This window comes from Micromys minutus (assembly GCF_963924665.1).
Source record: "Micromys minutus genome assembly, chromosome: X".
In the NCBI taxonomy this organism is placed as follows: Eukaryota; Metazoa; Chordata; class Mammalia; order Rodentia; family Muridae; genus Micromys; species Micromys minutus.
In genome coordinates this window covers 49,060,615-49,087,204 of record NC_137970.1, presented here as the reverse complement: position 1 = coordinate 49,087,204, position 26,590 = coordinate 49,060,615, and the positions used below count along the sequence as shown (strand labels likewise).

Sequence of the window (26,590 nt, the reverse complement as noted above, 5' to 3'; positions counted from 1 at the left end):
GAATTTATTGATATAAATCTGAGTGATAAATTACAAGCCTCAAGAGTTTTGATTTTTTCCAGGTCACTGGGAACTGTAACTGAGCAGAAAGAGAGCCATGAGACAGGCAGTTGCTGCTGGGGCTATTGTGGTGAGATCGCTGCTGGGGCCAGAGAGTAACTGGTAGTAGCATGGTGTGGTGTCTTTTTTATTTTTTATTTTTTCCTGCTACAGAGAATAGCTGTCATGGAGTAAGAATCTTAAAATAATAGCCATGTGGGTTGTCTAATTGGAATTAAGAGTAGTCCAGACAAAACAAGGGCAAATTATATAATGATATTGTTGGGAAATAGGTACAATAGCATAGAGGATAGATATATGTCCAGCTCTTGTGATGATTAAGGCATAGTATAGCCCGGGTGCAGAGAGATCTTTGCAGAGAGATCTCTGCCGAGCATGCGGAAAGTGCGGACCCCCCCCTGCCTCAGCTTGGTTCAGGGAACCAGTAACCCAGCATCGGGCTATTCTCTCAGCCTGAGGACTTTGAGTGCAGAACAGGCGCTCAGATCATCCGCCACCAGGAACAGCAGAGATCCAGGGACACAGGCCTGGTGAGAAGGGATTCCGAGTAGCCAGGGATCAGGATATCCAGGGACACAGGCCAGGTACAAGGGACAGGCAAGAACCCATAACTGACAACAAGACCACATATAACCACAGACAACAAGATGGCAAGAGGAAAGCGAAAGAACATACCCCAAGGAAACCAAGACAACCCGGCAACACCAGAACCCAGCTCTCCCATCACAGCAAACAGCAGAATGCCAAATACTCCAGAAAAAGAAGATGCAGACCTGAAATCATACCTTAAGATGATGATAGAGATCCTTAAAAAAGAACGGGAGGAAAAGCATAAAGAATTAGAAGCTTTTAAAGAGGAAACAAGAAAAACACTCAAAGAACTAGAGGAAAACAGAACCAAAGAGATGAAGGAATGGAAGAAGGAATTTAAAACGGAAATAGACACAATAAAGAAAACACTAAAAGAGACAACCCTAGAGGTAGAAAACCTAAAAAAGAAATCAGGAGTCACAGATGCAAGCATTTCCAACAGACTACAAGAGATGGAAGAGAGAATCTCGAGGGCCAAAGACAATATTGAAAACGTAGAAAAAACAGTCAGAGAAGATGCAAAAACCAAAAAGCTCCTAACCCAAAATGTCCAGGAGAGCCAGGACACAATGAGAAGACCAAACCTAAGGATAATAGGAATAGAAGAGGGCGAAGAATATCAACTAATAGGAACAGTAAATATCTTCAACCAAATTATAAAAGAAAACTTCCCTACCCTTAAGAATGAGATGACCATGAGCATAAAACAAGCCTACCGAACTCCAAATAGGTTGGACCAGAAAAGAAATTCCTCCAGACACATAATAGTCAAAATGCCAAGTGCCCAAAGTAAAGAAAAAATATTAAAAGCAGTCAGGGAAAAAGGTCAGGAAACATATAAAGTCAGACCAATCAGAATCACACCCGATTTCTCAACAGAGACTATGAAAGCTAGAAGAGCCTGGACAGACATCATGCAGACCCCAAGAGAGCACAGGTGCCAGCCAAAGCTGCTATACCCAGCAAAACTATCAATCACCATAGATGGAGAGACTAAGATATTCCAAGACAAAACTAAATTTACACAATATCTGACCACAAACCCAGCACTACAATGAATTATAGGGGGAAAACCCAATACAACGAGGGGAACTACATCCTAATAAAAACAAGAAAACTCCTAAGCAAGAAAACCAAAAGAAGAAAGACTTACAGGCACAATTCAACCTCCAAAAGCAAAAATAGCAGGAAACAGCAACCACTATTCCTTGATATCTGTTAACATAATGGACTCAATTCCTCAATAAAAAGACATAGGCTATCAGACAGGATACATAAAAAAAAAAAAAAAAAAAAAAAAAAAAAAAAAAAAAAAAAACAAAAAAAACAAAAACAAAAAAAACCCCCCAAAAAATCCAGCATTTTGCTGCATACAGGAAACTCATCTCAGAGACAAAGACAAACACTATCTCAGTGTAAAAGGTTGGGAACAAACCTTTCAAGAAAATGGCCCCAAGAAGCAAGCTGGAGTGGCCATTCTAATATCAAATAAAGTAGATTTTCAACCAAAAGTGGCAGATCTAATGGGATGTTTTTAAGGTTTGAAATAGAAGAAGACACTGCTAGTAGTCACAGCATAAATGAACCTTCAAGACACTGTACTTCAGAGAAATTTAAAAAATAGACTGAAAGAATTTACATTTGTTCATATAAAACTTTATATTGTTAAAATTCTAATTCTCTATAAATTGATCTATTAACCCAATGAAACATCATAACAATTTTTAGTCTCCCTAACCAAAAATTGACAGGCTGAACATAAATATATATGGTGAGTTATAGATATGTTGATTCATGCTTGAAATCTCAGCACCCAGGGAGCAGAGGCAAAAGTGCTGCAAATTTAATGTTGTCCTGGGCTCTCTGTATAGCTCAAGAACAGCCTGGGCAATATAGTGTAACCCAATTTTAGAAATCAAACAAGTAAACAAACTATGTATAGAATTGCAAAAGTAGTATAATAGCCAAAGTTAATTTGAAAAAGAAATGATGATGGGCTTGTACTTTACAGTAAAAGTTAACTCAAGAAGTGGTAATCAAGACAGCGTGACGATGTGGTTATAAGGACAGGCATGTGCAGATTAATGAAACAGAAGGCCTAGAATTCCTTATATTTATGGGTCTAGTGAGTTTGAAGATTTCTGGACCAAGCAAGGGCAAAAGAAGTAAATGTAAGTTTTTTGTAGCTAAGCTAAGGCTCATAAGACAACATAAAAATTAGTTCAAAGAGAGATCCATCAACCTACATTATAGACCTAAAAGTATAAATATTTAAGAGCAGCACAAGAGGAAGTCTTTGATACTTTAGATTACATTGATTTCTTACTTGTGACAATAAACATGGTCCACTAAAATAATAAAATTGGGATAGGAAGATGCTGCAGGCAGGCAGTAAAGTACTTGCTGCTCAAACAGGAGGACCTATGTTCAGATCTCTAGCCATCTACATGAAAGTTAGCTGCGGCAGTAGTGGGGGGAAAGAGACAGCAGAATCCTTGGAGCCTGCTGGCCAGCCAGTCTAGCTGAATCGTGAGCTCTAGGTTCAGTGAAAGACCTTTACTCAAAAACTAAGCAGAGAGTAATTGAAGAAGATATCTGATGTCTATGTCTGATCTCCATATACGTATGCATGTATTTATACTTGGACTTATATATATATAAATGATAAAATGAATCATCAAAATTATAAGTGTTTCAAAAACACTATTTTATTGGGCACTAAAAGATATGCAACATATTGAGAGAAATTATCAACATTTTTTTCTCCATTGACTCGTCAGTGAACATGGCTATTTCCAAAATTGAAAAAGATTTTACATGTATCTTTACCTGTATGTATGTAACACATGCATGTCTGGTATATGCAGAGGTCAGAAGAAAAAGGTCTGATGACCTGGAACTGTAGTTACAGGCAGTTGTGATCCACCATGTTGATGTTGAGAACAAAATCTGGTGCCCCTATAAAAGCAGCAAGTGCTCTTACTTGCTGTCTTAGTTAGGGTTTTACTGTTGTGAACAGACACCATGACCAAGGCAAGTCTTATAAGGACAACATTTAATTGGGGCTGGCTTACAGGTTCAGAGGTTCAATCCATTATCATCAAGGCATGACAGCATCCAGGCAGGCATGGTGCAGGAGGAGCTGAGAGTTCTACCTCCTCATCCAAAGGAAGCCAGGAACAGACTGGCATCCTCAGGCAGCCAGGAGGAGTGTCTCCAAGCCCACCCCCAGAATGACACACTTCCTCCAACAAGGCCACACCTTCTAATAGTGCCACTCCCTGGGCCAAGCATATGCAAACCATCACACTTGCTAAGCCATCTCTGCAGCTCTGTTTCCAACTGTTTGCTAATGTACTTGTGTTGCAGTGGACATGGGTATGCAAACATCTGAGACTGCCTTCAAGTGTTTCAGTATATATCTACAAGTGGAATTGCTTGATCACATGATAATCATGCTTGATGTTTGAGGTATTGTCATACTAGTTTCCAGGGTCCTTACTCTCACCACTGCTTGCTACTTTCTTTATTTTAAGCTTTCCTAATGGGTATGAAATTGTATCTAGTTATGATTTTAACTTATACTTATACAATTAATGTACTGGTCATCCTTAAAGACAAATTTTGAAAATGTTATTATTGGATGGGTATCATCAAGGTGAGTTCTAAAGAACATGTGTGGAGGCCAGGGTGCAACTACATAGTCAGTTCTCTCCTTTAACATTTGCATGGGTTTAGGAATCAGTTTGCCAGGTTTATGCAACAAGCACCTCCACCCACTGGGATAACTTACTGCTCCCTACTTAGAGGAAATTTTCATTTACTGCACATTCTTCTATTGTATGAATATGCAATCAGATATTTAAACACCTCTTTAGTGCTAATATTTGCATTATTTCCAATAAACTTCAAAATGTCAAGCAAATTCTGTGATTTTAAAAACAAAATGGTACTTTACATTTGGCATTTCTTTGGAAAATTCCTATTGGCTTTTATTTTGTTTTGTTTGTTTTGGTTTTTTAAGACAAAGTCTCACGTGGTCCAAGCTACCATAGAACTGCAAGATGTGGAGACTACCCCTGAACTTTTGATTTTCCTTCCCAGTGCTGTGATTACAGGTTAAAATATCACAAAAGGGAAAGTGGAAAGACAGTTTAGGACTGGGGTATTATCCTATATGCTCACCACTCACATAGCTGGCTCTTTTACAAAAGGCTTCAGTACACACACACACACACACACACAGACACACACAAACACATACACAGACACACACACAGACATACACACAGGCACACACACAGACATACACAGACACACACAGACACTCACAGACACACACACAGACACATACACATAGACACACACAGACACATTCACAGACACATACACACAAACACACACACACACAGACATACACACAGACACACACACATAGACACACACACAGAATTATTCACACACACACACAGACACATACATATAGACACACACAGACACACAGCCAACATTTCGCCTATACTCATCTGTCATCACTTCCTCATCAGGAAATATGAGAATTTTCCAATGAAAAATCATACAGTCTGTGAAGAATACAGAAACTAGGGTACAGCATATTTAAACTACTGTCAGTCACATCACCCACAGGCCATCTATGCTTATTTTTGGTATTTTTAAACCACAAAGAATCTGTTTGTGGGCTCCTCCACCACCCTCTTCTCCTCCCCAGAGCCTCAGGTTATAACCATAGGGGTGGACTAAATACGCTGGTGCCTAGCCCAATTTTTCATCCCTTGTTTTTGTTTCCATATGGTTCTTTTGGATTTCTGAACGTATAGCATCAGTTGAAAACTGGATGAATGATACTGCATTTCTGCAAAATGCCACCGGATACAGGGTGGAAGACGAGCCATAGGTGGACGAATCAGCCATATTAGAGAACCTGGGAAGGCGAGTGGAGTTTAAAACTTGATTCATCTACTAATTTACTGGTCCAGGATTTGTCAATCATTACAATCTGGCAAATGAGATTAGAGAAGAGTCCTGGGAGCGAAGGGGTGACGCAGCAAGCTGCATACACTTAAAAAAAAATCCAAGAGACAACTGCGTAATCATACTGCGGCACCAGTTCCCCCATCCCCCCCGCCCCGCCGAGTGGCTGGAGCAGCTGCTTGCGGAGGTCTGCCCACTGCGGCTCTCTCTCTGCAGTCTCTAGCCTGTTCCTTCAGAGCCTAGAGGCGGCTCCGAGTCTCCGCCCAGACAGCCGGGTTTCAATTCTGCCATCTCAGCTTCAGCACCGCCTTTTATCCCTTCTGCCTGCTGCCTGTCATCACTCCAGCAGTCCAGCCACCGCTGCCTCTTGGTCCATCTCTGCCTGATCATCGCTCATCTGCTATATTGGTGAGTCTTCCTGCGAAGGTCAGGTCTCCTGATCTGCGGGCTTAGCCACCATAATAAGTGCAGGCGATCTTTTGAAAACAATGGCTGAGTCGGCCGACCATAAGGAACTGTCTGAATCCACCCAAGAAGAGCTTGGTAGCCAGGTAATGGCGGAGGGGCCTGGGGGAAGTCAGGACAACAGTGAAGGTGCCACCACTGAGCCTGGCGATGGCGGGCAACATGGTGAAGAAACCGTGGCTGCTGGAGACGGGGAAGAGGGAAAAGGTGACGAAGCTGCTGCAGGGTCTGGGGAAGATGCAGGGAAATGCGGAGGTACCGATGAGGACTCAGACTCAGACCGTCCAAAAGGACTTATAGGTTATCTTTTAGATACTGACTTTGTTGAAAGTCTCCCAGTGAAAGTTAAGTACCGAGTGTTGGCTCTTAAAAAGCTTCAAACAAGAGCTGCCCATTTGGAATCCAAATTCCTGAGGGAATTTCATGACATTGAAAGGAAGTTTGCCGAAATGTATCAACCCTTACTAGAAAAAAGACGGCAGATCATCAATGCAGTCTATGAACCTACAGAAGAGGAGTGTGAGTATAAATCAGACTGTGAGGACTATTTTGAGGAGGAGATGGATGAGGAGGAAGAGACTAACGGCAACGAAGAGGGCATGGTGCATGAATATGTGGATGAAGATGATGGCTATGAGGACTGTTATTATGATTATGATGACGAGGAAGAGGAGGAGGCGGAGGAGGATGACAGCCCTGGGGCCACCGGAGGAGAAGAGGTTAACGAAGAGGATCCTAAGGGGATTCCGGATTTCTGGCTGACTGTTTTAAAAAATGTTGAAGCTCTCACTCCCATGATTAAGAAGTATGATGAGCCAATTCTGAAGCTGCTGACAGATATTAAAGTGAAGCTCTCAGATCCCGGTGAGCCTCTCAGCTTCACACTCGAATTTCACTTCAAACCCAATGAATATTTTAAAAATGAGCTGTTGACAAAGACTTATGTGCTGAAGTCGAAGCTTGCATGCTACGATCCGCACCCTTATAGGGGAACTGCCATTGAGTATGCCACTGGCTGCGACATAGATTGGAACGAAGGGAAGAATGTCACTTTGAGAACCATCAAGAAGAAACAGAGACATCGCGTCTGGGGAACTGTCCGAACGGTGACTGAAGATTTCCCCAAGGACTCTTTCTTCAATTTCTTCTCTCCTCATGGAATCACCTTAAATGGAGGGGATGAAAATGATGATTTTTTACTTGGTCATAATTTGCGTACTTACATAATTCCAAGATCAGTGTTATTTTTCTCAGGTGATGCACTTGAATCTCAGCAGGAGGGTGTAGTTAGGGAAGTTAATGATGAGATTTATGACAAAATTATTTATGATGATTGGATGGCTGCAATTGAGGAGGTTAAAGCCTGTTGCAAAAATCTTGAGGCATTAGTAGAAGACATTGATCGTTAAAGCAGAGTAAATGCTTTTGAAATTAACTGCCCTACGTGCAGTTACTGAAGACATAAGCACTTAATATTGTCTTGTGTTCTGCATTTTTCCTGTCATGCCAATTTAAAAATTCAAATACTAATTAATCTGACCTTGCATTGTAGTGGTATGATGTTTTCAAGATGTGTGATAAATGATTAAAGGCATTAATATAGTGAGTAGTTATAATTCTTCTGAAGTCCTTGTGCCATGTATCTATTAATCTGTGCCTGTGAATATTATTAGAAGTGCTAAATGAGATTATTAATTTGCAAAGAAAATGTTGAAAACCTACCTAAGAATGCTTTGCTTTCCCCCCCTTATTAGTACTTTAGCCAGTGGACTTAATTATTTTTGTGCCTGCTTCATTTTGCAGTAAGTATGCAGTAGAATTTAAAACTTGAATGCTTAAGAGGCCTGCATATGGTTGAGAATTTCAGGCAAAATCATATTTATTATTGATAACAGCTAGTGCAAAACTTCTGATTGTATGTGACTGTGACAAATAATAAAACTCAGCTGTATTGAAATTACTGTTTATCATTGATATGTGAGTTATAGTATTTTCAAATGTTGCAAATATTGTCCTGTGTCATTGTGTAAACTGTGAATACAGTGTGCATTTTTCTTTTATAATGTATTGAGTCATTCATTGAAGTGGACACTTCACCATTTTTGAAAATATATTTCATATTCTGTTCATTCACTGAAAAATAAAATGAATAAAAATTTTATGGTGTTATATGTTTTAAAAATGAACTTTTTACCTATAAAGGCAGTATGTTCATTGGAAGAAACATAAAATATTAAAAATATACATTAATTAAAATCAAAAGACATATTCTTATTCACCAAGGATAAACACTATTAATATTTTGATTTGTTTTCTACAAATTATTTTCTACAAGTATTCTTATGTGTTTATATATGTATGCAAATTTACCAATACTGTCTAGCATGCATATTTTAAAATTAATTATAACTGCTCTAATTTTAATTTTCAGATTGAGTTGCAGGGAAACAAGAACCTTAATTTTAATTAATCCAGTAAATTCATTTCTACTTTATAATGTAAGTATTCTTTACAAATAACACATTCCTCTGTGCTATTCTATATTTTAAATTTCTTATCTATCTTTTTACAGTGTTATTTGTGTGTATCCCCTGGGGGCAGCACTGACTGGGGACAGTGGAATAAGTGGCTCAGACTGTCCAGAGATGAATTTGCTTTTGTCCTTTGAGGACACTCAGATGTCCCTTCAAAAGGCTTTTTCTTTTGACAAACTCTGAAGAATTACACTTATCCTCCTAGGATAAGGGACCTTCTTGGTCACTTTTGTGTCACATAGAAGCTGTGAGTGGCAAGGAAATGCTAACTCTGTTTTGTTATTGCTGCCTACCTACACTTCCATCCCAAATGTTTGTGAAGTGATCTCACTGAACTATATATAACCCAAGTGGAACAAAAGCATTGCTGTAACTCTACTATCCTCTATTGAACATGCCTCTTTCTTTAAATTGTGGTCCAGAGAGGTAAGTTTTTAGCACTGCCTATTTTTCTTATTTCTATCTGGTACAACTGGAGAAGAAAATAAAAGCTTTACCTTTTCTATTCCATTCTAGGCAGGACCTTCAAAGCCAAGATCTTCCAGATATGATAATAGATGTTCTTGTGCTTTTCTTTTGAATGCAGTAAGTGGAAGTATATAGGGAAACAGACAACTTACTACTTTAAAGAACCAAGTGATTCTGCGAACATGCATCCTATAAATACAGATATTTGCATACTTTTCACAATAATTAATAGACATTTGAAATTTACTACTACCCTCAAACTCACCCCACATTTTTTTCTTTTCATTTTGATACTGTTACTGTGCACAACCCCCCCCCCCAACATAAAAAGATACTTTTCAAGCTGGGGGTGGTGGCATTCTCCTGTAATCCCAGAACTGGGAAGGTGGATATCTGCAGGAGGACCAGGAGTTCAAGGCCAGCTTCAGCTATATAAGGCATTTAATAACAGCCTGGGCTATGTGAGACACTGTTGTGCAAACAAACAAACATCAGGAACATGGGTGACTCTCCTGCTGCTTTGCAAAGAATGCTTAGTACCTTGCAGCTTCCCATGGCCTTTTCTGTTGTCTATAAACTAGAATGGTTAATGTGCTTTGTGTGGATTTACCCTGCTAGCAGGCTAGGACTCCATTTCGATAACTTTCATGTTAGTGTCCTCGGTCAAAGGTCTGTAAAGAATGAATGTACCTAGGGTTTATCAAGGCTTTTACAGTCCTCACTGCAGAGAAAGATAATGTGTATCACAGAGAATAGAACAGAACCATAAGTGTTAGAACACAATGGAGAATTTGGTCTTTGTGAGTTTGGTGGAATATTTAAAGAAGAAGGGGGTTGCTGTAGATTGATTAGATACTGGCAAAAGTAGAAACCATTTATTAGTACTAGTTCAATAAATATTGGCCATATTATACCTTGGAAAAGTGGAAAAATGATAAAGCTATACTTGGTAAACAGTTGAAGCCTGGCTGGCAAGATTCCTTATCAGGGAAAGGTACTTGACAATGAGCCTGATGACCTGAGTTTGATCCTCAGAACCCACATGGGAAGGAACATAATGCACTTTTGCAAGTTGTGCTCTGACTTCCACAGATACACGTGTGTGCTACAATGTAAAAAAAAAAAGATGCACACATTTTAGCATTTGCATGGGGGTATTTGATATTAATGAGAGTGACATAATACTCTTCCATTTGCATATTCTTAGACAAATTAACTGGCCTAGCTTTGTCTCATTTTATTATACTTCTAAAGTGACTTTGTATAAGGTTACACAAAATGAATTGTGTCCAACAAGGGACTAATATGGCCTACCTGTATGAACCAGGCCAGATTCTTGATATCAGAGATTGTTTTTCATTTTTCTCTTTCTTTTTAAATCTTTTCCCCAGGGAAACAATTTGAGGCTCTCATTACTCCCCTACTTTGGAGTGGGATGCAGGTTCATTTGATTTATCTTTAGTGTTAGGGTCTTTCACACCTTGAAGTTAGGCTATCAATCTCAGGCAATCACATAGTCCTGTAGTAGAGTTTAGATTCCAACTATGTTAAAAATATGATTGGAGGCTGTCAAGTAATAACACTTTCGCAGAGGGTCCAGGTTCCAAGTTACCTGCTTCCAGCTTCAGGGTATCTGACATCCTCATCTGACTTCTACAGGTATCTGCACTCATATATATACATACTCCCACACAGACAAAGACATATATTCTCACACACATTTTTTAACAACTTTATTTTACAAAACAAAGATAAATGTACAGATTTTAAGCATTTTTTGCATAAAATTATACAATACATTTTTGTCAGTACTTTTTTTTCAGATTTTAAAATAATTTTTACATAAAACTATATGAATATATTTTTTAGTCAGTACTTGATTTTTTTAAAGGTTTGATAGTATGCATTGAAAACTTAATAGTTACAATGAGCATAAAGTACATGTAAAACAAAATGTAACATGGAAATAGTCAAAGTTTTCTTGTTGTGTAAAGATTGTTTTGTTTTGTTTTGTTTTCTTTATTTCTTGGACTTCATACAGTCTGTGAGTTGTTTCTGGGGCAGTGCGAGCCTCTGGGGTTAGCATCCTACTATCAGTGACTGCATATTATGTCTGTTCTTTTGTGACTGGGTTATCTCACTCAGGATGATATTCTCTAGATGCATCCATTTTCTTAAGAATTTCATAAAGTCATTGTTTCTGGTGGCTGAGTAGTATTCCATTGTGTATATGTACCACAATTCTCACACACATTTTTAAATCTTGTGGCTGGAAAGATGGCTCAATGGTTAAGAGCACTTTCAGTTCTTGAAAAGGACCTGGGTTCAATTCCCAGAAGTCATATCAGGTGGCTCACAGTCATCTGTAACTACAGTTCCAGGGGAATTTATCACCATCTTTTTGTCTCCCTGGGAATTGTACATATAGCGTACACACATACATGTGTGCTAAGTACCCACACATACAAAAAATAACTCTTTAAAACATTAAAAAAGCAATATATATATATATAATTTTTACCTTAATTCTTTTTATACTTTCATTAATCTACTTATTCACTTTACATCCTGACCATAGTCCCCCACTCCTCCCCATCCCACCTCATACCCCCTCTCCCATTCCCTCCTCACCTTCTTTTTAGAGTCACTGCAGGACTAAATGCATCCTCTTCCACTGGGGCTAGTCAAGGCAGCCCAGCTAGGGGAAGGGGACTAAAGGCAGTCAACAGAATCAGAGATAGCCCCGATAGAATTGTTAGGGAACCTATATGAAGACCAAGCTGCACACCAAAAAAGAAGGAAAGCCTAAGGGAGGATGCTTTAATCTCAATCAGAAGGGGAAATAAAATAGACATCAGAAGTGGATGGAGGGAAGGAACTGGGTGGGAGAAGAGGTAGGTAGGGGAACAGGGATGGTTGGGTTCAATTGTGGGGAGAGCAAGGTGGGGGTGAGAGGGCTGAGAGAGAGAACAGAAATTGAGGGGGCATCTTTTGGACAAGCCAGAGACCTATACTTGCATTTAAATTATTCACATGATTTTGGACTTCTGAATGTTACTTGAAGTAACAGTCAGGAAGGACTTCTGAGAATTTTCATCTTCCTAGGGAATAGTTTGAAAAACATAAATATAATAAAATACCATTTTTAATACATGATAATAAAAATAAAGTATTTGGCTATTATATATCAGAGGGATTAGTCTTTAAGATCAGGCTATCTGAATTCCAATCCCAACCCCTGTAACTTAACGTTAGATAAACAAGGTATATGAATGTTTTTGTTATTTTATTAATGTTTGCATTTGTGAAATATTCTAAACTATACATTACTAAATTACTAATTAATGATGATTACCCAAGTTATTTTACAATGTAAATAAAGTAAAAAGTTCACACTTTGCATTTCAAGAAGTCTCCAAGTTATTTGCAAATACTAAGATAGACTAAGTGTCAAGCTGAGCAGCAGTATTTAAATTATTCACAAGACCAGTGTATTAATTACTCTTTTGTTATTGAGACAACACATCGCAATCCGAAGCAATTTATGAAAGAAACAGTTTATTTTGGCTTATAGTTCCAGATGGATAAGATTCTATCATGGTGGGTTAGTATGGAAACAAGTAGCAGACATGACAGCAGAAAACAGGAAGAGGGGATTAAATATTCAACTGCAAGCAGAAAACCAAGAGAGATAACTGGAAGTGAACTATGCTATAAACTTTCAAACCTCTTCCAATATTTTCCTTCCTTTAGTAGGGGTATACCTTCCTATAAATGCCCAAAAACTCTGCCACCAACTGGGGACCAAGTTTTCAAATATCTGAGTCCTACAGAGGACATTTGTCATTCTAATCACCACATCTGTCTCATAAAAAGACTCATACTATTGAGGTATTTCCACATTGCCAAGTATATTCATAGCTTCTGATTTGTGTACACTAAGCCCAATATTTATTTGAGGCCATTTTCCAGTGGCTGCTGTGGTTTGAATAAGAATGGCCCACATGGGCTTATATATTTGAATGCTTACTAATCAGGGAGTATCACAGTGGGACTTAGGCTGTTAAGAATACCCTGTTCCCAGTTGAGACCATTTGAATCCCTGGGAATAATAAGTGAGACTGCCGGAAGCTTCCTAGTCTCCCTAAAATCAGGAATCCTTGCCATAAGCACCACACTGCCCCTTTGGGTATTGACCGCACCCCAAGTCCCTCCTCCGTAGGTGAGGTAGGATCAGCCACACCTCAATTCCCTCCCCCACAGGTAGACGTGACCCGATCACGCTCCAGGCAGAAGCAGGACCTCCCTCAAATATGTAGAAAAGGACTTCCCAAGCCCTCAGGCCAGGCCAATAGAAAGTACCAGTGGTCAAACTCCAAACCATTTCAAAACTGTATATGTACACGGGGCTTGGGTCGAAAGTAAAAAAAAAAAAAAAAAAAAAAAAAAAAAAATGCATGTAAGAATCATTCCACCATCTGAAAGCCTTTGTTCTAAGAATTGATAACACCTTTGATTGGGAAGAGATTTTTTCACTCCCAAAGCTTCTTGCATCCTGTGCCAAAGTCTCTCACTAGCCTGGTTCAGCCTGGCCCAATTCAGTCTGGCCTAGTGCCCTGAGGCAGTGGTGGAAGCGTGAGCAAGCCGAGGTCAGCAGTGGAGGTGGCCAAACCAGTTTTTCTGTCCACTTGCCTGAGCTCTTGTGCCCAGCTAAGCCCAATAGCTGATGCAGTGGAACCGCTCTCCCAGACCCAGCAGCGAATAGGCCAAACTGTTTTTTTTTTCTCTCCATTCATTCAAGCTCCTGTCTGGCCAGCCAGATTCAATGGCGGGGGTGGCGGAGGTGGCTCTCATCTCTAGCCAGAGAGCTGTGTGGGACTTCTGGCTTCAGGTCCCACATAGCACTACTTATAAAGAATTAGGAGGTGTGGCCTTCTGGGAGTACCTGTGGTATTGTTGGAGGAAGTGTGCTGCTGGGGGTAGGCTTGAGGTTTCAAAGGCCTAAGCTAGGCACAATTTCTCTCTTTTCCTGTTGTCTGCAGATCCAAATATGAAACTTTCAACTATTTCTTTAGCATCAGGTCTACCCATATACTACCACTATACTTCCTGCCATGATAATAATGGATTAAACCACTGAAACTGTAAGCCAGCCCCAATTAAATGCTTTCCTTTACAAGAGCTGCCTTGGTCATGGTGTTTGTTCACAGCAGTAAAAGGGAGTCTAAGACAGCGGCCAACAAATATATCATGAATCTCATTTTAAATATGAGGTAACCAGAGACAAACAGATTATAGAAAATAAAAATTGTGTAAAATTATATTCAATCTATAGATACATAACATTTACACTTTCATTTAGCATACAAATATGTGCAAATATAAAGCATGATATTTATAAAACAGAAAATATTAAAAAAACAGAACACATGTGTGAGATGTATTTTCTTCAGATTATTTGCCTAATGACACATTTTAAAACTGGAGAGGAATGTTCAAAATGAAGTAGTTTCTGTCTGCCATTTAAAAATAAACAGAATTAACTATTTGTTCGTTTATCTATTCTATGTGTTCAAAGACAATAAAGCTGGAGTTCAAGCAGACTATATGTAACCTACTTCCTCCATAGTCTGTTTGCTCATATACGATCACACCCCCCCCCATTGACTGTGCATGCATGGGTTTTTGTGTGCCAACCCATTTTTCTGTGTGTACACCAACAAACCTGAGATGGAACATGAAGTGTACAGGAATGTGTGGGGAGGGGCATGGACATTCTACATATGTCTTCTATGGCTTTGCTCTTCTAGGATATAAAAACTTCTTTAGACTAATCTTTGGTCTCAGACTATGAAGGCATGGAACCATGTCTTCAAGTATGTCACTGAGTGGTGTGGGAGCACATACACATTAGCTAAAAGGAATGGGTGAAGAAGCATTGCCCATGTGCTTTATGACCCCATGCTTTATGTGTAAGGATACATGTGGTCTGTGGTTGGTGAGAAGAAAGTTCTGGTGTAAACAGGTGCCTTAAGCAGCTTTGCAGAATTTGGGAAATATTTAAATGTTTTTTTTTTCAACTTTGAAGTCCAAAGTCTTCTCTTGTGCCCTCCAAAGAGATCATAGGTAGTATAAAGAAATATTGGTAATCATTCTTTTTGGCTTTTGGCTGAATTTAAGTAGAGAAGCTCCGGTAGCAACCTAGAGGGATATAAAAATTTAAGTGGAGTGTCTTAGAAATGGGCAATGAAGAAGGTTTTAGATTAGTTCAGCTTTAATGAAACTAAGATCTCAAGTACCCATAAAATAAGTATTCTTTTGATGAATTAAATATGATTGTGCCTTGGTTCTAGGACAGAATGGCAGCTCAGGTGTACAGCAAGTATGTACATATACACAAGAAATGGTACATAAAAAGGGTTACTGCTTGTGACACCTGAAGAGTACATCCATGTCAATTCTCCTGTAGATGCATTTAGATAATAGGTGATTATAACACAATCTGCAGGGCACAAAAATACATTCCAAGAGTAATGTTGTGGGCTCTCTGCTCCTCCCTGTTTGGCAGACCGCCGCATCTTCTCATGCAGTGCCTGCCTCATCTCTTAGACAAGATGGTGAAGGTTGGTGTGAATGGATTTGACCGTGTTGGGCGCGTGGTTACCAGGGCTGCCTTCTGCTCAGGATCTGTCAAAGTGGAGACTTGTTGTCATCAACGACCCCTTCATTGACGTCAACTACATGGTATACATGTTCCAGTGTGACTCTACCCATGGCAAACTCAATGGCACAGTCAAGGCTGAGAATGGGAAGCTTGTCATCAATGGGAAGCCTACCACCATCTTCCAGGAGCGGGATCCCGCTAACATCAAATGGGGTGATGCTGGTGATGAGTATGTCGTGGAGTCTACTGGCATCTTCACCAGGGCCACTTGAAGGTGGGGCAAAAAGGGTCATCATCTCCATCCCTTCAGCTGATGCCCCCATGTTTGTGATGGGTGTGAACCATGAGAAATATGATAACTCCCTCAAGATTGTCAGCAATGCATCCTGCACCACCAACTGCTTAGCCCTCCTGCTAAGGTCATCCGTGACAACTTTGGCATCATAGAAGGGCCCATGACCACAGTTCATGCCATCACTGCCACTCAGAAGACTGTGGATGGCCCCTCTGGAAAGCTGTGGCGTGATGGCCGTGGGGCAGCTTAGAACATCATCCCTGCATCCACTGGTGCTGCCAAGGCTGTGGGCAAGGTCATCCCAGAGCTGAATGGGAAGCTCACTGGCATGGCTTCCATGTTCCTACCCCAAATGTATCTGTTGTGGATCTGACATGCCGCCTGGAGAATCCTGCCAAGTATGATGACATCAAAAAGGTGTTGAAGCAGGCAGCTGAGGGCCCACTAAATGGCATCTTGGGCTACACTGAGGACCAGGTTGTCTCCTGCGACTTCAACAGCAACTCCCACTCTTCCACCTTTAATGCAAGAGCAGGCATTGTTCTTAATGACAACTTTGTGAAGCTCATTTCCTGGTATGACAATGAATATGGCTACAGCAACAGGGTGTGGACCTCATGGCCTACATGGCCTCTAAGGAGTAAGAAACCCTGGACCATCCACCCTCCCAGCAAGGACACTGAGAACTAGAGAGAGGCCCCCAGTTGCTGAGGAATCCCATCTTAACTCGGTCCTCAACATTCACTGAGCATCTCCCTCACAATTTCCATCCCAGACCCCCATAGTAATAGGAGGGGCCTAGGGAGCCCTCCCTACTCTCTTGAATACCATCAATAAAGTTCTGCTGCACCAAAAAAAAGAATGTTGTGTTTTTGAAGGAACTAAGGTCACTTTTCTTGTTTTCTTGGAGTTTTCTCATAAGCACTCAGAATTCTCCTTGTGTAGTTTCATTTTTGTACTTGTTTTAACAACAATTCATCACTGAGGGAATTCAGGGTGGGAACCTAATCAAGAACTGAAGAATTGGCTTACCTTCTGGATTGTACTCTGGATTATGATCAGCTAGGCAGATCAAGCCCTACTTGCCTAGGGTGGGTTGGGCCCTCTCACATCAGTCATTGGTCAAGATAATTCATCACAGACATGGCCAGAGCCCAATTTGATCCACTTAACTCCACATCTGAGACTCCATCAGAAGACTCTAAGCTGTCTCAGCTGATACACTTGTCAGCCTGACACAAAAACACACATTTAAAGCCACAACCTTTCAATTCTTGTCTCCAAGATCTCATGTTAAGATTAAAATATAAAACACGATTCAACTTTGGATTTGCATTTTATGCTTAAGCTTTTGACTTGCATGTATGTCTATGTACATGCATGTCTGAGTGTGACGGTTGTGAACCATTATGTGGATGCTGGGAACTGATCCCAGGTCCTCTGCAAGAACAAGTGCTCTTAATACCTGAGCCATCTCTCTAGTCCCCAAACAGCCCAAATTTTACAAGTTCCACAATCTAAAAATTTTAATACTTTAAAAGTCCAAGGTCTATTTAAATATCCAAAATCTCTTAAGTGTGGAATACTGTAAAATAAAAACAACATGTTACAGAATTCATTATTCCAAGATGGAAAAAAAAATTAGTGTGCAGTTAAAATGAGATCAAAGCAACTCCCAAAATTCAACAGTGTCTATCACATCCTTTACTTTCATTTCTCATATCTGGAAATCACTTATGGTTATCTGATCTCCAAATCACTACACTACTCATGCTCTGCCATCTACAGCACACATAACTTATCTCAAACATAAGCTTAAGTTGGCTCTATTCCACACCTCCCACTGTCCTGGTGAGCAACCCATGCTTCTGACATCTCTAGTATACTGGGGTCTCTTTACTGTTACTGATGCTTCACTTTATCAGTGGCCACTCAGGGTGTCTCTACAGGGATTCCAACTCTTCCACAAAGTGCAAAGCCTCCACTGCTCTCTATGATTTTTTCATGCCTTCAAAACAAATTCCATGTGGAAGACCTTACACATTATTTTCCAAGTTCTTTCTGTTGGCTTGTTATATACCCTTGCCTCCCTTATGCTGACCCTGAGAAAATACTGCTCAGATTTCCTCTTAATGATGGTGACTTCTTATTAACCACAGCCGACTCTGACTCAAATGGCCCTGAAAGAGTTTTTGCTTCCTTTTGAAGTTTTTCAAATCAGGCTTTCTCAATAAGAGTGTTCAGAGGAATGCAGATAATGGAGGCCTGGTTTGAAAACAAGTCCATTAAACTTACCAGCTTTTCTAGTTGAAAGTTCTGAAACTTTCCACACTCTTCCCCATTAAACAATATGGTCACATTCATTATAACAACACTACACTCCCAGTAACAGTTTCTGCTCTAGTTTCATTTTGTTGCTCACACAAAAAGCAACCTACAGAAAGGAAGCTTAAGCTTACAAGTACAAGTCTATCAACAAGGGATGTTAGGACAGAAACTCAAGCAAAAATTGAGGCAGCAACGATGAAGGAACATTGTTCACTGATTTACTTTCTGAACTGCATTCTGGCTTAGTCCTTGAATCATGTTCAGGTAGACATTTTATACATCCCAGGACCACCTGACTAGGGTTGGTGCCACCCACTGTGAGTTGAACTTTCCCACATCAATCATTAGTCAAGACAATCTCTCACAGACATGGCCACGGGCCATGTCTAATCTGATCAATCTCATACCCGAGAATCCCTTCAGTGACTCAGGTTGTATCAACTTGATAGTTGAAATTAATCAGGACAAGTAACTACATGTTTTCATTAAATTTCATATTTCAAACTTAATATGCTTTTATACAATCACATTATTTCTCTGTCATCCACCCCCCACACATATACAAGCCTAGATGATCCAGAATGAGAACTCAGATACTCAGAAGAAGCCAATATCAATGAGCACATTGATATTTATTAATTCTCCCCCAGTTCTCAATAGTTTTTCATATGTGTACATCTTACCTCTGTGTGAATGTGCTTATTCCATTGAAGGATTCACCAGCAATAAGTGCAAATATTCAGATCATTTTTTCCATTTCAAACATTGCCTAGATGTTGCCAAGTATCCTATGGATAAAGGAAGAATCAGTAATATGTGATGCCATTTCTTAGTATGACAAGGTATTTTTTATGTACATATTAGAGGAACTGAATAGTTTTTCTTTTCTAAGACCCTGTACTGGCTGGTTGTATGTCAACTTAACAAAAGCTGGAGTTATCACAGGGAAAGGAGCCTCAGTTGAGGAACTGCCTCCATGAGATTTAGCTGTAAGGCATTTTTCTCAACTAGTGATCAAGGGAGGAGGGCCCAGCCCATTGTGGGTGGTGCCATCCCTGGGCTGGTAGACCTGGGTTCTATAAGAAAGCAGGCTGAGCAAGCCAGGGGAAGCAAGCCAGTAAGTAACATCCCTCCATGGCTTCTGCATCAGCTCCTGCTTCATGACCTGCTTGAGTTCCAGTCCTGACTTCCTTTGGTGATGAACAGTGATGTGGTAGTGTAAGCTGAATAAACCCTCTCCTCCCCAACTTGGTTCTTGGTCATGATGTTTGTGCAGGGATAGAAATCCTGACTAAGATAGACCCATATTAGCCAATCAATATATTTACATTTCATGTCCAAGCACTAAACTTCCACATTCTTACCATCAATTAATAATGGTGGTTATAGACCATTCCAGTGTTAGAATGGGTATGTATAGGATTGTTCCACTTTCATTCTTATATGTACATCATTGATTTTCTGGTACCATTAATCACAAGAAGACTGTCTTTCCTACATTTAGCAGCTATGGAAACTTTGTAAAAATCATTTGACCACATATTCACAGGTTTCTGTCCTGGTTTCTATGTTTCACTCCATTTGTCTATCTTTATGATAGACCCATGTTTCACTTATTACAACTTTATAAGAAGTCTGATGTTAGGGAGTTTAAGTCATAGAAGTCTATTTTTTATTTTCAAACTTATTACCCTATATAGGGGTATTTTGAGACTACATGTGAATTTTTAGGATATTTTTTCTATTTGTACAAAATCATCCATGATGTTTTTATTGTGATAGAATTTATTTACTAGTTGCTTTTGGTAGTACTGTCATCTCTTTTTTTTGAATGGTTCCGCATTATTTATTAAGTTAGGAGTATACATCAAGTCAGCTACTATATTGTACGCACATGGCCATGCCCGTTGCTATATGTCACATTAAGAAAATAACTTCAAATTGCATTTCAACTGCAATAACACCATTCTGGAAAAAAAATACCCTCAAATCAAAGGTGCACACACAAGAGAGGGCTTTAGAGCCAATTTTAGGGAAATAACAGCAATTCATTCCAATGACATGACTCAAGTGACTGGAGAAACAGCCAGTGGCCACCATCAGGTCCCTTCCAGAGTCCTACTTCCTATCGAAGAAGCACACAAACTGAAAGGTATTGTCCCACAAATACGTGTGTTGCAGGATCCAGTGTAAATGATGGGACATGCAAGTGACAAAGTTTTCCAAATGCCTTTCCCCATGATAAAATAATCTTAATAAAAACATAATTTAAAAGTGTTAAAGCAGGGTGTAAAATCATAGTTATAAACTATCAAAAGTTGAAGGCTTCTTGAAGAATCATCTGGATCAGTCCTGACTTATTGATGGAAACTTCAGCTCAGTGATGTCAGAGACGAGGGAGCTGCTCCCACTTCTGTCACTGTAAGTGTCCCTGGGTGAGAGGCGACAACCTTTATGGGAGAGGCCCCACAGAGGCCAGGAGGCCAAAGTAGGGTGGGTGTGGGCCTGGACAGGAATTCGGGGTGATATTGCACTCCAACAAAAAACGGATAATCTTCCAATTCCATGATCTCCATCCTCTCGCCTTCAACATCTTGGCCAACAAACTTCAAGCCTTGCTCTTTCAAGCACTTTTTCAGGACTGGATTCACCTCAAATCGGTGATGGTGCCTTTCTTCCAAGTAGTCTGTGTCTTCATAGAGTTTCCTCATGACTGATTTCTTGGTCTGGAACAGGGTTCTTCTCTTGCCCAACCTCACGGTTCCACCCATTTGCCCAGGGTTATGTTCTGGCATGTCTATGACCACAGGATGACTAATCTTGGGGTCAGACTCTGTAGAATTGGCATCTTGCCATCCCAGCACATTTCTTGAAAATTCTACCACTGCTAGCTGCATTTCTAAGCACACACTCAAAAAAGGCTTCTTATGTTTCTGAGCCCAGGCAATTGCTTGAATTTTTCCTTCTGTTCCCCAAACACCAAATCCTCCTGGAACCAGCACTCCATGAGTACTGCAGAGCTTCTGCCATGCCCCATGGTAATGCATAGGTTCTTCCTGCAGGGTGCTCGGCTCCAGGTCTGTGGAATCGATATACTTGATCTCCAACTTATGGTTAATAGCCAATGCAGTAGAGCTTTAATGACAGAGGCATACGAGTCTGAGAATTTGGTGTATTTGCCCACAAGAGCAATAGAGCAGGTCTCCAGTTAGCAATCATATCTGTCTGCCATCTCCTTCTATTTCATCACTTTTTTCGTGACTATCTCTCAATAAGAAGGTCGTCTCCAAAGAAAGTAGTCTACAACCCCTTGCTCTTCTAACAACAAGAGTACCTGGTAGATGGATGAAACATCATGAACACAGATCACTTGTTCAGGTTCCACATGGCAAAACATTGACATTTTCTCTTTCACAGATGTGTCAAGAGGATTTGAACACCTGCACACCACCAAGTCTTGAGAAAGCCCGAGTCCTCTCAGTACCCCAACACTGTTCTGGGTGTATTTTGTCTTATGTTCCCCTGTTGAACTTGGCTGAGAAACCAGACAGACATGGATATTACAAAAGTTCTCCCTCTTGACCCTGAACTGTAACTGGCAGAAGACCTCAATGAAGGGCATGCTTTCAATGTCTCCCACTGTGCCACCAAGCTCAATAACACACACCTGAGGCTCTAAGCCATTTTTGTCTACAGGTATTAATGTGTCTCATTACCCACTCTTGGCTTGCAACTGTGATGTGAGGGACAATCTGAACAGTTTTCCCTAAGTAATCTCCTTTGCACTCCTTGTAAATGACATACTGGTATATTTTCCCTGTAGTCAGATTATTGTCCTTGTTGAGGCAAATATCAAGGAACCACTCATAATTTCCCAAGTCAAGGTCAATTTCTCCACCATCATCTAGCACAAGGACTTCTCCGTTCTCATAAGGAGAGAATGTTCCTGCCTCAATGTTAATATAGGGGTCAATTTTAATTGATGTTACATGTAAGCCACATGACTTGAGTATTGTGCCCACACTGCTAGCGATGACTCCTTTTCCAGTTCCTGATATAACACCACCACTAACTAGAATATACATCATTTTTCTTGTAACCTTCAGAGTCTCGTGTCCCAGTGTCATATTCACAATACAGGATCTTACAGGTCATGAATATGTCTCCATTTGTATCTAACTGAATTTCCTTCATTTCTGTTCTGGAATCAATAGTGTACAAGTTTCCTGCTTTGTTAGTTAAATTAATTCTCAAATATTTTATTTTTTAATGATATTATGAATTTAACTCTGGCATTTTTAATTTACTTTTTTGATTCTTTATTATTAGTGCATAGAAATGCAACTATTTAGTTGTATACTGTAACTTTACTGAATTCTGTAGTATTTTGTGTAATATTTGGGAGTTTCCATATATGTTATATCATTTATACATTTACCTTTACCTTTTCAATACTTAAGCTTTGAAATTCAGTTTTTTCCTGATTATTTCTTTCATTTCTTTCATTTCATTTCATTTACTTTATTATATTTTCCCCCTTTATTAAAAATAGATTCTTTTCTCAAACAATATATCCTGATTACAGTTTCCTCTCCCTCTACTCCTCCCAGTTCCTCCCCACACCCCTCCCATCTGGATCCCCTCACTTTGTATCTCTCATTAGAAAAGAACAAGCATCTAAGAGATAATAAAACAAAATAAAATATAATAAGATAAAACAAAACCCATTCCATTGAAGACAGACAAGGCAACTCAACAGAAGGAAAAGAGGTCAAGAGAAGGCATAAGAATCAGTGACTCATTTATTTGCACACTTAGGTATACCATAAAAATACTAAATAGGAAGCCATAATATCTACACTGAGGACCTGGGTGCCAACCCTGTGTTTGCTGCTTCAGTCTCTGTGAGCTCACATGAGCTTTGGTTGATTGATTTAGATGAACTTGTTTTCTTGGTGTCTTCCATCCCCTCGCTTTTACATTCTTTATGGCCCCTTTTCTCTGTGTTTCCTTGAGCCCTTGGGGGAAGGGATTTGATGGAGACATCCCACTTAAGGCTGATGAATATCCACTGTTATCACTCCCCACCTATTCTTTTGAGGCTGGATCCCCCCAAGCCCATGACTCACATTTTACCAGCTAGTCTAGAAGCTAATAAGTGCCAGCAGTACCTTTTCTGCTTCAATGCCAGCATGAGTGCTGAGATCCAAGCTTCAATCTTCATGATGGCTCAGTAAGAGCTCCTAACATGACTAATCTATTTAGTCCATGAATAATCTTTTAATGACCACAGAATTTAATGATAAAGATTTTAATGCCAAAACTTTAAAAAATATTTATTTTACAAAATATTATGGTTCAAAAACTTTTTATATAATAAGTGATGAACACACTTTTTTTTTTTACCTTTTTCTTCTTTTTTATAAGAAGGACTGAGGCTTCCACATTTTGGCCTTCCTTCTTTTTGAGCTTCACACAGTCTGTGAGTTGTTTCTGGGGTGTTCAGAGCTTTCTGGGGTTAGTATCCCATTATCAGTGACTGCATATTATGTCTGTTCTTTTGTGACTGGGTTACCTCACTCAGGATGATATTCTCTAGTTCCATCCATTTGCCTAGGAATTTTGTAAAGTCATTGTTTCTAATAGCTGAGTAATTGTGTAAATGTACCACAATTTCTGTATCCATTCCTCTGTTGAAGGACATCTGGGTTCTTTCCAGCTTCTGGCTATCATAAATAAGGCTGCTATGAACATGGTGGAACATGTGTCCTTATTATATGTTGGAGTATCTTTGGGGTATATGCCCAGAAGTGGAATAGCTGGGTCTTCAGGTAGTACTATGTACAATTTTCTGATGAACCACCAGACTGATTTCCAGAGTGGTTGTACCACCTTACAAACCCACCAATGGTGAAGGAGTGTTCCTCTTTCTCTGCATCCTCACTAGCATCTGCTGTCATCTGAGGGTTTTTTTTTTTAATAAACAACTTTATTTTAAAAATCAGAGATAAATGTACAGATTTTTAAAAGCATTTTTGCATAAAACTATATGAATCTATTTTTGTCAGTACTTGATTTTTTTTCATTTTTTTAAAAATTTACTTAAACTGTCAAGAAAGTGTATAGTGTTATAATACAATGGCACATGTTCATATTTTATTTCAAATTGGTTTGCTTATCACCCATTTCAAACCATTAATAGTGAAATGTTACTTGTGGAAAATTAAAATTATCTATTTGTATTATTAATAAACAATTCCAACAAATTAATAAGAATTAACCATGTCAAATATTAGTATCCAAAAGTGGGCTCTTGCAGAAGTGATTATAGAGAACGTAGCAGCCGGTTTCAGTTTACTTTGCTCCGTGACAGTGCACAAGCGCCTCTGACCAGGGTTACTGCACTCACTGTTTTTGGAAGATATTTGTAAGAAGTCCTTTGATCTTCTGAGGTTCAATAACAGCTACACCCAGCCAAATCCAACCAAACAGTTCATGTAATGGCTCTGAACAACTAATCACTGAGGAGTTCTTATGATTCCCGTAGAGCTGCATATCCCATCACCACCACACACAATGAAGAGACAACACAAGCCAGCATCAAAGGCAAAAGAAAATACCAACAATCAAATCAGCTGTGACAATGATTTTCTACAAATGTTTTAGATGCCGTAATTTCAGAAACATATTTTTTGTTTAATTTATTTTTGGTTTTTGAAACAAGGTCTCACTTTGTAACGGACTGTCCTAAAGTAGCTCTGTAGACCAGACTGGTCTTGAACTCAGAGATCCACTGTCTCCCAATGGCTCGGACTAAAGGTGTTGGTCATTACACCTGGCTTAGGAAAACAGGATTTAATGTGCATTTGGATTTACAGAATCTATGCTAACAAGTAGTTAGGTGGAATATGTCACGTGCTACAAATCTGTCCATTCAGTATCACTGAGCACCTATTATGAGCTCAGCACTGGGCCAACATCTTTAAAGTTGAGTATTTACTGTTGTTATCAAGCGTTTACCTTAGAGTGAGGTAAAAGTATATTAATTAGCATCAACTCATTGAGTCTGCCTGTGGTAACATGCAACCCTAGGCCAACTGGTGTTCCTGGGCCATTAACAAGTCTGCACCCTGCTCATTCTTTCTCATACAGAAATTCTACACACATGTGCTAAGCAATGTGCTCATCACTGCAATTACATGATTTGGTGTATATTCAATGAATACTAATTCATCTTATCAGTCTATACAGGACAACTAAGAAGGTACATTATTTTTCTAAAATGAGGTTCAAAACAAAGTATAAGGTATTTCTATTGGTCACCTACACCAGAGACCAGCAAGTGCCTTTATCACCTGAAAGTCTCATGTTATAGTCTAAAGAAACCCTACAATTTGTGGTCTCAGAGGCCTAGTCTCTGGAGCATCTGACCTCATATAAATCATCCTATACTTTAAGGGGCTTGTAAACTAAATCTGGACAAAGGAGAACACAAATTAAGGCAATGTAATACACTTCAAGAACTATTTTGGCCATGTAAAATTATACATAAGCAATTTATGACTGGAACAGTTTTCAAAGTACCAATCCTACCCCAAATGCATAGAATTCTAACCTGCCTTTTATACAACTTGCACATGATGCACAGGGCAAAGTTTGGCCCTTGATACTTTCTATAGGATACAGTAAGTGATTGGTCCTTCCACTCCAAGTAGAATCTGAGAACTCTAAGCATCCCATTAGGATACTAGCAATCAGGAAAAATGACCCTGTCAGATCCGTCCCAACAATAAGAAGATTCTTTAGCTGTGGTAGCAGTGTGAACCTACGATGCCCCTTTGGGGGAAGGCAGAGAGCTGGGAGTTTATCCACTGAGTGAATCCAATACTGGCTTAAAGCTATGCACTGAATAAAGTGCTCTGCACATCCTGCTTCTCATCTGGAATGAAGATATACACTATCCTAAGAGTCAAGCCATTTATAGGTACAGGGGAGGAGAGTAACAAGGAAAGAATCCAAGAAAAAAAATCCAGGGAAGACAAATGCCTCTAGTAGTGTTCTCAGAATCCTCAGGATTTGAAATGTCAGAATGAGTCATACAATGGTCATGGTCCATAAACACAAATGCAATCCCACTGGGTAATGTTCACACAGTGCACAATTACTTCATGGGAGTGGGGGAAACAGTCTGCT

The 26,590-nt window shown here is 39.6% G+C and overlaps 2 protein-coding genes and 2 pseudogenes across 4 annotated transcripts in view; 3 read left to right on the top strand and 1 right to left on the bottom strand.

Moving 5' to 3' along the window:
- LOC308416082 (uncharacterized protein) overlaps positions 1–9,245 on the top strand; it is a gene marked incomplete at both ends in the record, with an annotated part of 55,994 nt that extends 46,749 nt beyond the window's left edge. Inside the window, one exon of the mRNA XM_080911105.1 lies at positions 9,159–9,245. Within this exon, the coding sequence (XP_080767231.1) occupies positions 9,159–9,245 (87 nt within the window). The remainder of the gene's footprint in view (positions 1–9,158) is intronic.
- Positions 6,132–7,517, top strand: NAP1L2 (nucleosome assembly protein 1 like 2; the record flags this gene model as incomplete). Its single annotated transcript, XM_080910611.1, has 1 exon — positions 6,132–7,517. The coding sequence occupies one exon, from the start codon at positions 6,132–6,134 to the stop codon at positions 7,515–7,517; it is 1,386 nt and encodes a 461-aa protein (XP_080766737.1).
- A 6,479-nt stretch (positions 9,246–15,724) lies between the features above and the next one.
- LOC308415640 (glyceraldehyde-3-phosphate dehydrogenase-like) lies at positions 15,725–16,713 on the top strand (annotated as a pseudogene). The gene has a single exon. The product of its transcript is annotated as a glyceraldehyde-3-phosphate dehydrogenase-like (transcript).
- A 4,030-nt stretch (positions 16,714–20,743) lies between these two features.
- On the bottom strand, positions 20,744–22,485 carry LOC308414392 (CTP synthase 1-like; annotated as a pseudogene). The gene has a single exon. The product of its transcript is annotated as a CTP synthase 1-like (transcript).
- Positions 22,486–26,590: the final 4,105 nt, after the last annotated feature.